General features: G+C 34.4%; 1 protein-coding gene across 10 annotated transcripts in view; it reads left to right on the plus strand.

The window, feature by feature from the left end:
- QKI (QKI, KH domain containing RNA binding) overlaps positions 1 to 12,580 on the plus strand; it is a 159,285-nt gene extending 146,705 nt beyond the window's left edge. For 2 of the 10 annotated variants that reach the window (XM_055810560.1, XM_005230873.4), the window contains 3 exons: positions 1,619 to 1,915; positions 4,612 to 4,686; positions 9,413 to 12,580. In XM_055810560.1, the coding sequence (XP_055666535.1) occupies positions 1,619 to 1,915; positions 4,612 to 4,686; positions 9,413 to 9,429 (389 nt within the window). In that variant the 3' untranslated portion in view covers positions 9,430 to 12,580. Of the gene's footprint in view, positions 1 to 1,618; positions 1,927 to 3,842; positions 8,395 to 9,412 lie in introns of those variants that run through there. The other 8 variants (XM_055810563.1, XM_005230874.4, XM_055810564.1 and 5 more) reach the window with 6 other exon arrangements.
- Positions 12,581 to 12,640: the final 60 nt, after the last annotated feature.

The following is a 12,640-nucleotide window of genomic DNA, read 5'->3' on the forward strand; positions in this document are numbered from 1 at the left end:
CTGTAGCTGTGATGCAGATGTCAAATGTAAGCACAGTTAAATCAGTCTTTTCACTAAGGGCCTACTGATATTTGCAAATTTGTTTCTCCACACAGTCACCATTTCAGTGCTGAATGTTTAAAGGTTGGAATGCAGTTAGGTCAATTTGAGAGTGCTTACACCAATGTAATTATTCTAATTTGAAAAGAGACAAAAGCAAGGGCTTTTACCACTACAATGGTAACGGTGAAGGTAAATCTTTTGACCCTAAAGAACACTGTAATATTTAAAGCTAGATCAGTTTTAAATATATATTTTTTTAGTCCAAAAATTAATTACAAATTTTTAAGTAAAGTAGCTCTCAGATTAACTTAAGTTTATGCAAACTGTTGCATAGAAACCTTTATTTGAATTTGAGCAATTCCTTTGTCTGATCTGTTCCCATTGGCCCATGTATCTGTATAAATGGGAAGATCGATTATTTTTTTTTCTCGTTTTTGACTAGACATTTCCACACTGATACTCACTTTCTGATAGTAAGACGTTTTCACTGTTTCTGTTTTGGTTTTATGGAAAACTTGAACATGTAGAAGCCATACTGGTTTATTTCTGTGTAAGAAAGGAAATCAAAATGTTTGAGGTTTTTTTGGAATTATACATGAAGTCTGAGCACTTTTGTTTAAAAAATTAATTAAAAAACCACAACAATCTCTAATCTGAAAAACTTCCACCATGTTTCTTTTCGGACCACCTGTAAGTTAATTAAATCAATGTAGATCAACAGTAGTGCATAGAAACCTATAAACCATAACCTTTTAAGACTGACTGTTACCAGCTGATGTGTTGATGTTTAAGAAGTTGTTCATCTTGTGTGCCAACAGGCTTTCACTTAATGAAAAGTGCTAGCACCATTGGAAAAAAAAAAACCAAAAAACCACACACACCCCACGCACACACACACACAAAAAAAAACAAACCAAAGGAAAAAAGCACCTATTTTCCTATGCAAGGCCATAGTCAACTTCTAATACAAAGCAAGTATTTTATTTTGGGGAATTTGATATCGAAATAACTTTTGAGTCTATTTTATTTATGCAAGTGTAGGAGAGGAGATATATTGTGGTTTTAGGTCACCTTTAACTTCAGTGATCCTGGAAATTGGCATTGCATATATGTTTAAATACGATTTTAAGATGTATAAAAACTGTGGACTTGTATGGCAGCTCTGCATAACTGAGTATCTGTGGACTCTGTAATTGCACTAAATTTTTTACTCTGTATTTGATTATGACAGTATTTTCCTTGTATCTCCTGCATGCATCTCAGTCTCATGCAGTCCTGATAGCATAAGTGAAGATATGTGGTCTAAATGGAGCTTTTGTGCTGTGTAACCTGTTTGAGAAATCTACCTTACTGTTTTACAATGGCTTTTTTATTTTGCATGTTCATACTTAATCACACTGGAAAATGGAAAGCTGTTTGCATTTGAATGGTGTGCTTTGGCACTGTGTGATCAGCGCATGTACTAATGATTTCCTTTTATTTTTCTTCTTTCCTACTTTTCCCCTTTTTTCCCATTCTTTCCACGTTTTGTACTGCTATCTCCATACTTTCCTCTGAATTTCTTTGCTTACTGTAGCAGCCCTTGCCTTTTCTCTTGCAGCAACAGCCCAGGCTCCAAGGATTATTACTGGGCCTGCGCCTGTTCTCCCACCAGCTGCCCTGCGTACTCCTACGCCAGCTGGCCCTACCATAATGCCTTTGATCAGACAAATACAAACCGCTGTCATGCCAAATGGAACTCCTCATCCCACCGCTGCAATAGTTCCACCTGGACCCGAAGCTGGTTTAATTTACACACCATATGAATACCCCTACACGCTGGCACCAGCTACATCAATCCTTGAGTATCCTATTGAACCTAGTGGTGTATTAGGTAAGATCTTTGTATGCGGATGACTGGAGAATATATTGTTTATGCTTTTATGATATTTGCAATCTAGAGGTCGTGAGGCTCAAAGAAAAAATTTGAAGCAACAATCTTATGTCAGGTATATCACAACTGCCTGGGAAAACTGTTCAAATGGTGTAACTCTTAAACATTTTAAACATGTTTTATGTTACTAAACGTGTATCTTTAGTATATTAATAAGATTACTGAAAATAAAATCTTAATGTTTGTATGACACTAGGTGGTGGATACATAGACAAGAAAAAAACCCACTAAATAGAGGTGATCATCTATTACATGTCATTTGGGCTCCCATAAATACCAGATTTGTTTGTGCTGTCTTTAACAAATTAAATTCCAGTAATCTTTGGAAGAGAGATCTTCCTTTTTGGCTATACCTTTTTAGTAGCAAAACTGGAGAGAATGGAAAGGTCTTTTTTCAGTTGGGTTTTGGAGATTTTTCAGGAGATTTTGGGTTTTGCCTCTTTATTTAGTACACAACTGATAGATCTCAGTGACAGAAAGCTGTAATTAATTTTGTAAGGAGAAAATAATTTCAGCGAATAAATATAAAACAAACAAAGTTCTGACCAAGGGATGATAAAATTAGTAACTTCACTGACAGCTGCTTTTATATACATTGGATTGAAATGTCCATCATTCCTAATATTTCAGACCATTGAATTGCTGTGTGAAGGCAAGAATGATAAAGCATCCGTAACAATTCCATTAACTGGTCAATATAGAACAAGCAGTTCCAATAGTTTCTTCCTTCCCTACCCTCTACAGAATCTAAATAATCTTTTCTCTTCAGTTTGTTCTGAATTGCATATGACCTTGGTGCTACATAATGTTGATTTTATAGGACTTTGATCTTAGTTTGTTCAGTGGCAGTTATTGATTTACACAAATTCTAAACATCTCTAATGAACACTGGACAATAAGGTTCAAAGTCAATATTATGCTGAAAGTATTGCAAAAAAATCAGTGTTTCACTTAATTCAACAAGTATTTGTCATGTATCTGAATATGTGCAGGTTCCCACGTTATATTTTGTACAGTAAAAAAGAAAATATATTTCAGACTCCTGCTTTTCAGGATTAGTGAATCAATAATAAAAATTTCAGTAGGACACGAGTATGCAGTAGGTCTGTGTTTGAGCAGCTTATGGTTGTTTGTTACCCCATAGCCAAAATTCAGTGAGCATATGCTAATGTAATTATTGATTTCCCACAAACATGTAAATATTTTCCCCAGCTCCTCCACGCCCACTCTACAAGTACACTTGGAAAAGTCCTCGGGTGAAGTCACAGTTAACAGGCATAGTCACAGTAGCTATCAGTTGCTGGTTAGTAGCAAACCCCTTTCCTGAATTCGGTTAACAGCAAGTAAAGAAATCCATCATTCCATAGTAATAATTTAATATGATGCAGGGAACTTTGATTTCTCCTAGGATTTTTCGTAAAGAGAGAGGAAGGGAAAATTACTCCTAAAATGACATCTGAAACCATTGCTTACTTTTTGGCTTAGCTGTGAGAGCACAGGTGTGTTGTCCAAAACAGATCTCACCAAATAGTCTTACTTAAAAAAAGGAAAAGAGAGGGGGAAGACCACACTCCGTTTTAGGTAGTATAGATTCAATAACTCTTAGTACATCTGCTCTATTATCTGAGCAATTGTATATAGTTAATTGAATCAAATTAGTTTTTCATTAAGTTTTATTTTGTAATACACTCATTCTCATTAATAGTATGCTATATTTTGTCCATTTTTGTGGTGGACCTTCAAGATGTCTTAAAATCTGTTAAAAATGGCAGAGAAATGCATCCCTATTAGTATTTTGGGGGATATTGGTGTTGGGATCAAATTTTAGTTGATGTCTAACTTTTAATTCCCTTCCTTTTATCTTCAGGTATGGCTTTCCCAACGAAAGGCTAAGAATTCAAGAACGGTCTTAACTGATCCTTCATCAGATCTGAATTTTAACAAATGCTTAGTTTCAGCAGCCTTGAAAAAAGCTTGGCCTAGCAGTCAGTGACTTACTTGCACTTTTTTGCACATAGATTTAAAATAAAATAGTGCTATTAATTTGGATTAGCTCCTATTATTACAGAGTAGCTGTAATTTATGAGTGTATAGTAGTATACTGACTGCTAAGTGTTCTATATAGTGTTTGCTTTACTAATCACCTAATTCATTGCAGTTCATACTTATTGACTTAAAGTTTAAAATCATGATCTGTAGGCTTGAAGAATTGCTTTAAAACTTTTTTTGTGGTAGAACTGGAAGTGATCTTAAGGTTAGCAAATAATTGTCAGTATTAAAAGATGGCATTATTTAAAATAGTCCTGCTGCAAGAAAGGCACTTCAGTGAATATGTGACTAGTAAAGCTTAAATGTGCTTGGGTCTAATAGATTTCATGAAATACTGTAATTTTGGGATTGTAAATGAATGGATTAAACAGGTTAAGGCCAGGATGTTTAAAATAAATGCAATATTAATCTGCACAGATAAACTTCTTTTTAAAATTAAGATTTGAAACTACTGTGCCTTAACTTGTTGCGTTTCTTAAAATGAACTTTTGTAGTTAATGACCATTTAAATCCATTTTGATAAACCTGCTGTTAATGTTTTCTTTGAATGTTTTCTAACTTTGTCTTGGTAATTGCAATTTAACTAGGTGCGGTGGCTACTAAAGTTCGAAGGCACGATATGCGTGTCCATCCTTACCAAAGGATTGTGACCGCAGACCGAGGTTAGTTTAGTTCTGCAGTTCTTGTTTGTAAGAAGTGCTTTGAGTGTACATGAGATTTGCAACACCACAGCTGGTTAACCAAATACCCTATTTTGACCCATTCATTATTTTTCTCAAAAATCTGAATAGTTAATACTTTAAAGCTTTGGGAATGTTTGCAGTTTAAAAAAAAAATAATCTGTAAACTTGGCTTTCCCAGCTCAATTAAATATATAAGCTTTGTGATATATTTAATATAAATGCTATAACCGATTCCCTCTTTAAAACTATTTAAAGATCCATCTGCATCAGGAAACATGAATTCAATGCTGCAATAATTAATTTCATCATGTTCCCCCCCCCTCCCCGCAGTTTGTTCTTTAAATTGGTGTAGAAATATCAGATTGGTGTTGCAAAATAAAATGAATGGATGGTTGCTTAATGAGAAAGAAGTAAAGGAATAAATGCCTCCTGTCTGTGTCTGGAGAAATCTGAAGATTTAGATTCCTTTTTTCCAATAAACTTTTGAGCCACTGTACTGTATATTATGAGGAGGATGCATGTTCTCAGATACCTGACTGAATTCAGGAAAGGTAAGGGCTGTGAAGATAATACTTCAAAAGTTGTTTGAATTTGAATTACTAAGGGTAGGGGAAGGGAGGGTGTTGGGTTTTTTGCCAAAATCTATTTCTTGGTATTTGCCTTTTGCTGCTAAAATGTGTAACCTGAAGGAGAAACAACTTTTGAAGTCCTGTTGGTGAGATGACATCCAATATTTGGGCATCTCTCTTAAACCCTTGAATGGAAAGTAAATCTTCATTTTTCTCCTGTTCCTCAAGTGTAATGCCTTTGGACCCCTGAATGAAGTATTTAAGCTTATTGAGAAAAATGATATTTTCGGTTTATTGACATTGGCTAGGAATCAGTGTGTGGGCTGAATTCTTATCCTATCCCTGCTGCTGACTCACTGTGGGTTTCGGCAAGTCATTTAATCTCTCTGTATGTTTTCTCATCTGTAAAATAAGGATAATAATACTTCCCTACCTCACAGGGGTGTTGTGGGGGTTCTTGTTTTGTACAGGGCTTTGAGGATGCAAAGCATTATGTGCCAAGTATTATTATTCTGCTTTCATCAAAATCACTGTTGTGCAGGCTTCCATGATATCGTAATATTCAAAAGCCAAATTCAAGTGACAGATCTGACATCTCCTAGCATTGACTACACTTTACTTCTCACAACCTTCCATAAATTAACTGCAAGCAGCAGTACAGATTTCAGTCAATACAGTAAAAAGGGCCCTCCTGGTTATTTGCTGTATTGATGTAACTTTTTATCTTTCATATGATCTTATGCTTTACAGAAAGTGTAAAGCTGATAACGAGACACTATAAAGTTTTCTAGAAGATTGCTTCTTCTTCTTCTTCTCTATCACCACACACTATTTACAGCCCATTGGCTTGTTCTCATTTCTTGAGAATTCTTAAATGGGCAACAGGGTATTAATCACAATAATGTCACAGCCCATGTTTACAGAAAGAAAAAAAAATGTTAAAAAAAAAAAAAAAAAAAGAAAAAAGAAATAGAAAAAATTATTTAAACCTGGCTCTTTCAAGAGTAAATGGGTGGTAAGGATTTGTTTGTCTTTGGAAGTCTGACCTAATGTTGCAAGAATCAATTTTGGCTAATGGTCTTTCATGATCTGCAGTGGTAGTTTTTCAGGTGACAGGTGAGACTACTTTCTTGTTTCATTAGATATTTGCCTGAGACGACTAGTAAATATACTGATGAAGCACAAGGGGGATATACCAATTTGTAGTTTCAAGTTCATTATTGTAGTGTTTACTCAACATAGATTTAAAATATTTTGTGAAGGGCCTAGATGTTTCATCTGGGTCACGTATAAGTAATTGAACTTAATTATTGGTATCATTTCACTCTCTTTTAAAATACAGCCATTTTCTGATAATACAGTGTTCATCTCTAGCAATATAGGAAGCCCGCAGTCTTAAGTGGGTAAATAAATACACATAACTTATGATCTGTGGGATAAGTTATGCATACCTCTCTCTTTTAGCATGAAAACCATGCTGATATTTCAGGAGAATGTTAAAGTCTTATTTAGATAATCCCAGTGCGTATTAAGAAACTTACACAAAGTTAATTTTAGAACTGTACTTCATGTATTTTGAATTTGAAACCCTAGATTATCACTGCACGGATTTAACAGTTTCAGAAAAGGTTTTGAATAGAACTTTGTTCAGCAATAAAACAGTTTCTTTTAATGTGCTAAAATTATGTTGTAAAATTAAAATACTGTCAATATTTACCATATTTACCTATTTGGTTGTTCTGTCACCGGTATACTTCTATAGCTATAGTCATGAAAAACAATGTCAGCAAACCGAAATACTTTTTTCAATGTGAAAACTTTTTTTATATATAGTTAAATGTCACTAAATCGAAATTTACATTCATTGGGTCTAAAGTTTTTTTGTAAAAAAAATTCTAAACAGACTTTCAGATGACTTTGTAGTACTACTGCATTCACTTTTTAAGTAGGTTTTTATTCTTTGCATAGTTTGTTTGGGTTTGTTGTTTTGGGTTTTTTTAGAGATAAGCACTGCATTTAAGGCAAGAATCCCCAAATGTGTACATGTTTTGCTCTTTACAGCTAAGCATTTAGAATTGGTGAAGGGTTGAAAAATATAGCTCATTTTAACTCAGAATAAAACCCCAGTTTATAAATAATACAAAATTGAATTTGATGCATATAACAGAGAGACTGACTGGTTTAATTGTAATAAACTGTAAATGGTGTTGCACAGTTGACAAACCTGTGTGTACTGTAGAAGGCCAGAGACTTGGCAGAGGATGTATCACAGGTGTACTGGTATTTTTAAAGGTAGCTTGCTTTGAATATAAACTCCACACGAAATATTAATGCTGAGAATTTTCTTGAATGTTTTATCCAAACCAACTGTCACATAATTTATATATAAAATTTAATACCATTTAATCAAAATTTTAATCAGTATCAAAATGCTTTAAGAGTCTGTTTCTAGTATACCTGTAAAGTGGTGAGATTGTGCCACATAAAATATTTATTTTTATTTTTGCTTATTTTTGAAACAGCCGTTTTAATTTAAACAAATCCCACTTAGCATGGTTCTGAAAAAAATCAGGGAGCATGGGGTCTCATTTATGTTACAGTAGTAATTTTTCTTAGTCTTATGAACTGTATCCTAAATGATAGGCCATTTTTATTATGTGAAAGTAAATCAGCCCATGAGAAAGATTGCTAAATCAATGCTATCTGTGAATATTACACCTACTGGACTTCATTTTATGTAATGGCACAAATCTGACTTTGCACTGAATACCTTTCTCACTTTCATCTCCTCTGCCTTAGTCAAAATGGCAACAGTACAAAAACTTTATCAACCTCAGAATTTATTAGCTATAATTAAGCTGTTGAATGAGTCTTAAAAAATATATATATTAAAAAAAAAATCATACTACTGTTAAGTGGACCAAGTTTGGTGAAGGAGAATGTGAGAGAATGATTAAAGAAGGAACAGCTCAAGAACATTGGGAATGATAACTTTCCACTTGAGAACTTTTTTATGTTTTACTGTAATTTGTTTGTTTTTTTGGGTTCTATTTTTTGTTTTGGTTTGGGTTTTGTTTTGGTTTTTTTTGTTGGGTTGTTTTTGTTTTTGTTTTTGTTTTTGTTTTTCAAAAGAAAATAGTATTTACAGGTGGCTTCTTTTAAAATATAAAAATATAAAGCAGGAATGTATATGAAATGTCAGATTTTATTGTATTTGCAGAGTATTAGCTTTGAAAATGAATAAAGAGAGCTGTTTGTAGTTTTTAAATGCCTTATTAGTATCAATTAGATATTTTCTCTATTTTTTGATGTACTTAGAGCTTTTTAAGTATAGACTTTAAAATGGCAGGACTTTTACAGTGTTTACATGCAAGTGCATTTTATAAGTGTCCTATATGTGTAAAATAGTATTTTGAACAGGAAAATGCTGGCTAAAGTAGCAGGCTGAGCGTTTTCCTGGTTCCCACGATGATGCCTACGTTGCTAGACTACAGTTTAGTATTGCTTTGTATTATGAGGCCAAGAAATTCCATGTTGTTTGTAAATAGAATAAATGAAAGGCAATAAAAAATTTATTGAACAAAAACCCTTTGTTTGGCCCATAGTTTGTTGAACCAAATTGTTTCTCAAAGTCCAGAATTCCTTAGATGACTCCATTCTTTTAACAACCAGTTATTAATAATCACATCCATCATTAATAGTTGCTTTAATGCTTGCACCTGGGGAGGTACTAATGCTTAATAGCAGTCAGATACTGATGCTCTGCACTGACTGTTGTTCCAGAAATCTTCTACCCAGTTCCAAAACTGTTCATCGTTTTTTGTTTTCCAATTTCCTTCATCGACTGCTACTAACCATTAGTCATTAGTTGTATTTTATCTCTATTTCTCCTGTTAACCGGTTTTGTGGGAGCGGGCTTCTCCTTCACGTGTCCAAATCATGATGGAGGGCTGTCATGATTTTATTGCATTCTGTAGATGGTGTCAATCAGTATGTCAGAATTAAACATGCTTGTTTTTTTATTAGTTGTGATTAGTTTTCATGTTGTCATTAAGCCGTCACTAGCTGGAACTAATCTCTTCTCTATCTTTTCTTTCTTTTTTTTGTTTTGTTTTTTTTTGTTTCTAACCACCCAGCCGCCACCGGCAACTAACCTATGACCTTCTGACCTCTGAACTCTTCACCCAATGATGACCTGACCATGCCTGCCTGCTGATCAGTTAACTGGTAAACGCCTTTGCTTGCCTGTCTTCAGTGCAGCGAGCTGGGGCACTTGTCCGTTCGTCTTACCATCTAACAAAACAGACAAAGAAATTGTTGTCCTCCAACTCCGCTTTTTGTTGTTCTCCTGTTTGGGTGAAAGTGGTTCTAGAACCTGCACTGAATAGTAGTAAAGCAATAAGGTCCAACTCATCCCTCCGCACTGATCATCCTCTAGTGTCCCACCCCAAGCGAACGGTAAGGAGGCCTCGCACGAGATGGAGACAGATGTCCCTTAACTACCCGATGACAGAGGCAGTTACTGTGAGAGACTTCTAGGAATATTTTTCTTCTCAAAAAATTAAGAAAAAAAAAAAAAGTCAAAGCTCTCTCTGAATGTACTGTGTGATGATGCATCATGCATGAACCTTTGGTCAGGGATATCATTGGGGAAGGGATTCCAAAAAGTATTCAAAATTTGATACGCTGTTTAGTCACTACCAGTGCCCTCAAAGGGCGGATGTTGCAGCCTTTTTTCTATTGCCTGCCAAATTGGACGTTTTAAAGGAAAGTGTGCCATGAAATGCAGATGACGATGACTTTTCAGAACTACGTTGATGCAGAGAACAAAACAGCAACACTATTAAAGCAGAATCTGAGTTTAAATTATTTTAACCATATTTTAATCTCCTCAGAAGATTACATGAGAACAAGGTACATGCATTATGTGTCACATTACTGGGCAAACTGTTCAAATATTTTTTTTAAACCTCCCTGTATAGAAAAAATGTCATTAAGGATGTAAAAGCCATGCTTGCCTATTTGCTGTATACGTGTAATGAAATTGTAGATAAAGTGTAGTGCATTGAAACAAAATGAACAAAAAAGTAGATACTTTTACTATACAAGGGTGCTGGTGCAGAAAAAAATATATTTTTGGAAATGTAGCATTTTATACTTTCAAGTGTTATAAAAAAAGAAAAAAAGAACAAAGAAACCCTTTATTTCATTAAATGATTTTTTCTGGTGGTTGTCAAGAAACAAAAGACCAAAAGAGCCTTTTAGTCTTTCTTTTTTATTTTTTAAGTATTGGAATAAGTCTAAAGAAAAGGAAGTGCCTTATTTTCTTCATGGTCATTTAGTCAAATGTCTCGTATAATCAGCTTCTCCCTCAGACAAGTTACTGCATGCCACTCAGTCGCCCAGTATGTGAAAGAAGCTGTGAGGGAAGACAAATGATGAGTTGACCATATTAATTACCTGATTTTTGCCATACTAGTGTGATGTGACTTTGCCAAAATCTCATTATGTGAAATATTTGCTAAGTTTTTGTCAAACCAGCCCATTGTTATTTCAGCCACTCTACTTTTTAAATCATAGCAAATGCCGTACTTGTGCAATGTAAACCAAAGGGTTCTGTGATGCAGACGGTCTCGTGCTAAATGAGACGATTAGCTGACAGGTGTTTGTAGAGCTGGAAGTATGTCATTTTTGTTCAGGGATGGAGAGGAGATTTCTTTTTTTGGGTTGGAATAAATATACATCAAATACAGTAGGCTTCAGCATCACCCGGAAAACTGATGTTCTGTGGATAAGGAAACTGAAAGTGCTTAGCTAGTTTTCAGTTATAGTCTGAGCGTGTCCCCAGTTTTCACAAGCAGCTCTCACGAAGCCGTTTGCCAAAACAGCATGCAAGTTATTTATTCTTCAGCTCTTCTTTGGCTATTGTTAGATCTGCCTGCTGGCTTTTCTTCAAAAGATAAGCAGGAGAGGGACATCAGCTAATTGTTTGAAGTCCAGCTACACTTTATTTTTAACCCTTATTTTCACATGAGATTCATATAGCTGGGCAGTTGAAAGAGCTGAAGCTGTTGAACGCACAGTATTTAATTCTGAAAAAATTAAGTATTACTTTGTATGGGACTCAGTACTATACTTGGCAAATATCAGGTGATAACTTTATTTCCCCTCTTGTCAACTTATTCTCCTCCTGCAAATCTTCACAGCTTCCAAATGAAAGGTCAATAGTAAGCTAAGAGGGCTTACATTTTTAAGCACCTGCATGGTGACCTCATCTAACATCTTGTCTCACCTGGAAATAATTATCAGTTTATTTACTATGCAATAGACATTCATCCTTTCGTATTCAGCTAGCTTTTTGTTTATTGTGCCACCGGCTTTGTCTTCCTGTTACACATACAGTTGTGTTGATTTTATTTACAGTATATGCTGTGCCATTTCGATTTTATTTTGGTTGGTTGGTTGAATAAACTTGCGACACTCTAACATTTGAAGAGAGATTTGCTAAAACAATACCAGTATTTGATCTAGTTTCATCTCAGCTATGATAAAACCTGGACATTTTAGATGTTTATCAAAGGTCTTTTACTGGGGGGGGAGGGGAAGTGTATGAAATAGATGTGTGACATGTGAAAGTAATGTTTGCTCTGAACAAACTTCTGAAAACTTAGTTGACAAAATTTTGGATCAACTTAAAAAAAAAGCATGACTTTTGAAATCTCTGAATGCCTTGGTTCTCAGTATTATCATTCTTTAATGACTTTTTCTTTATTAAAATAAGTAGTTTTAAGACTTCTTTCTGACAGTATTATGTAATTTTTTTAGAGTGGGTAGATGGGAGTGTCGCTTGTATGTAACCGTACAGATGACATGTATTTGTCTATTCTTTATTATCTTAGTAGTTTCATGCTATGTATGTACCATAACCAACCTATTGCCTATGAGAAACATGTAAGATAATGTATTTACAGCCATTGTTACAAGTTTATAATGTATTTTTCTATCTTGTTTTATATGTATGTTATATAACATTCAAATGAATTTTTTTCCTGATTGAGAAAAAAGGATACAAAATGCAAAACCCACAATTTTGATAACTGAAAAATTGCCAATTGTTTTGCAGTACTTTATTATATTGGGAGTGTTGTCTTTCTTGGGCTTTTAGTTAGCTACTGGATGAATACATTAGACATTTGGGTTTTAGTTGGGTTTTTTCATAGCTTGCATTTTAATTCTTTGGTTCTTTGCTGTTTCTATTAACCCATAGCATTATTTTAATAAATGTTATAATACCAACCTACTAACTCCGGACTATGTCTGTTTATTAACCATTACATGTTTAATTAAAATAAACAAATAAAGAC

The sequence above is a fragment of the Falco peregrinus genome, chromosome 7, assembly GCF_023634155.1.
Source record: "Falco peregrinus isolate bFalPer1 chromosome 7, bFalPer1.pri, whole genome shotgun sequence".
Classification (NCBI taxonomy): Eukaryota; Metazoa; Chordata; class Aves; order Falconiformes; family Falconidae; genus Falco; species Falco peregrinus.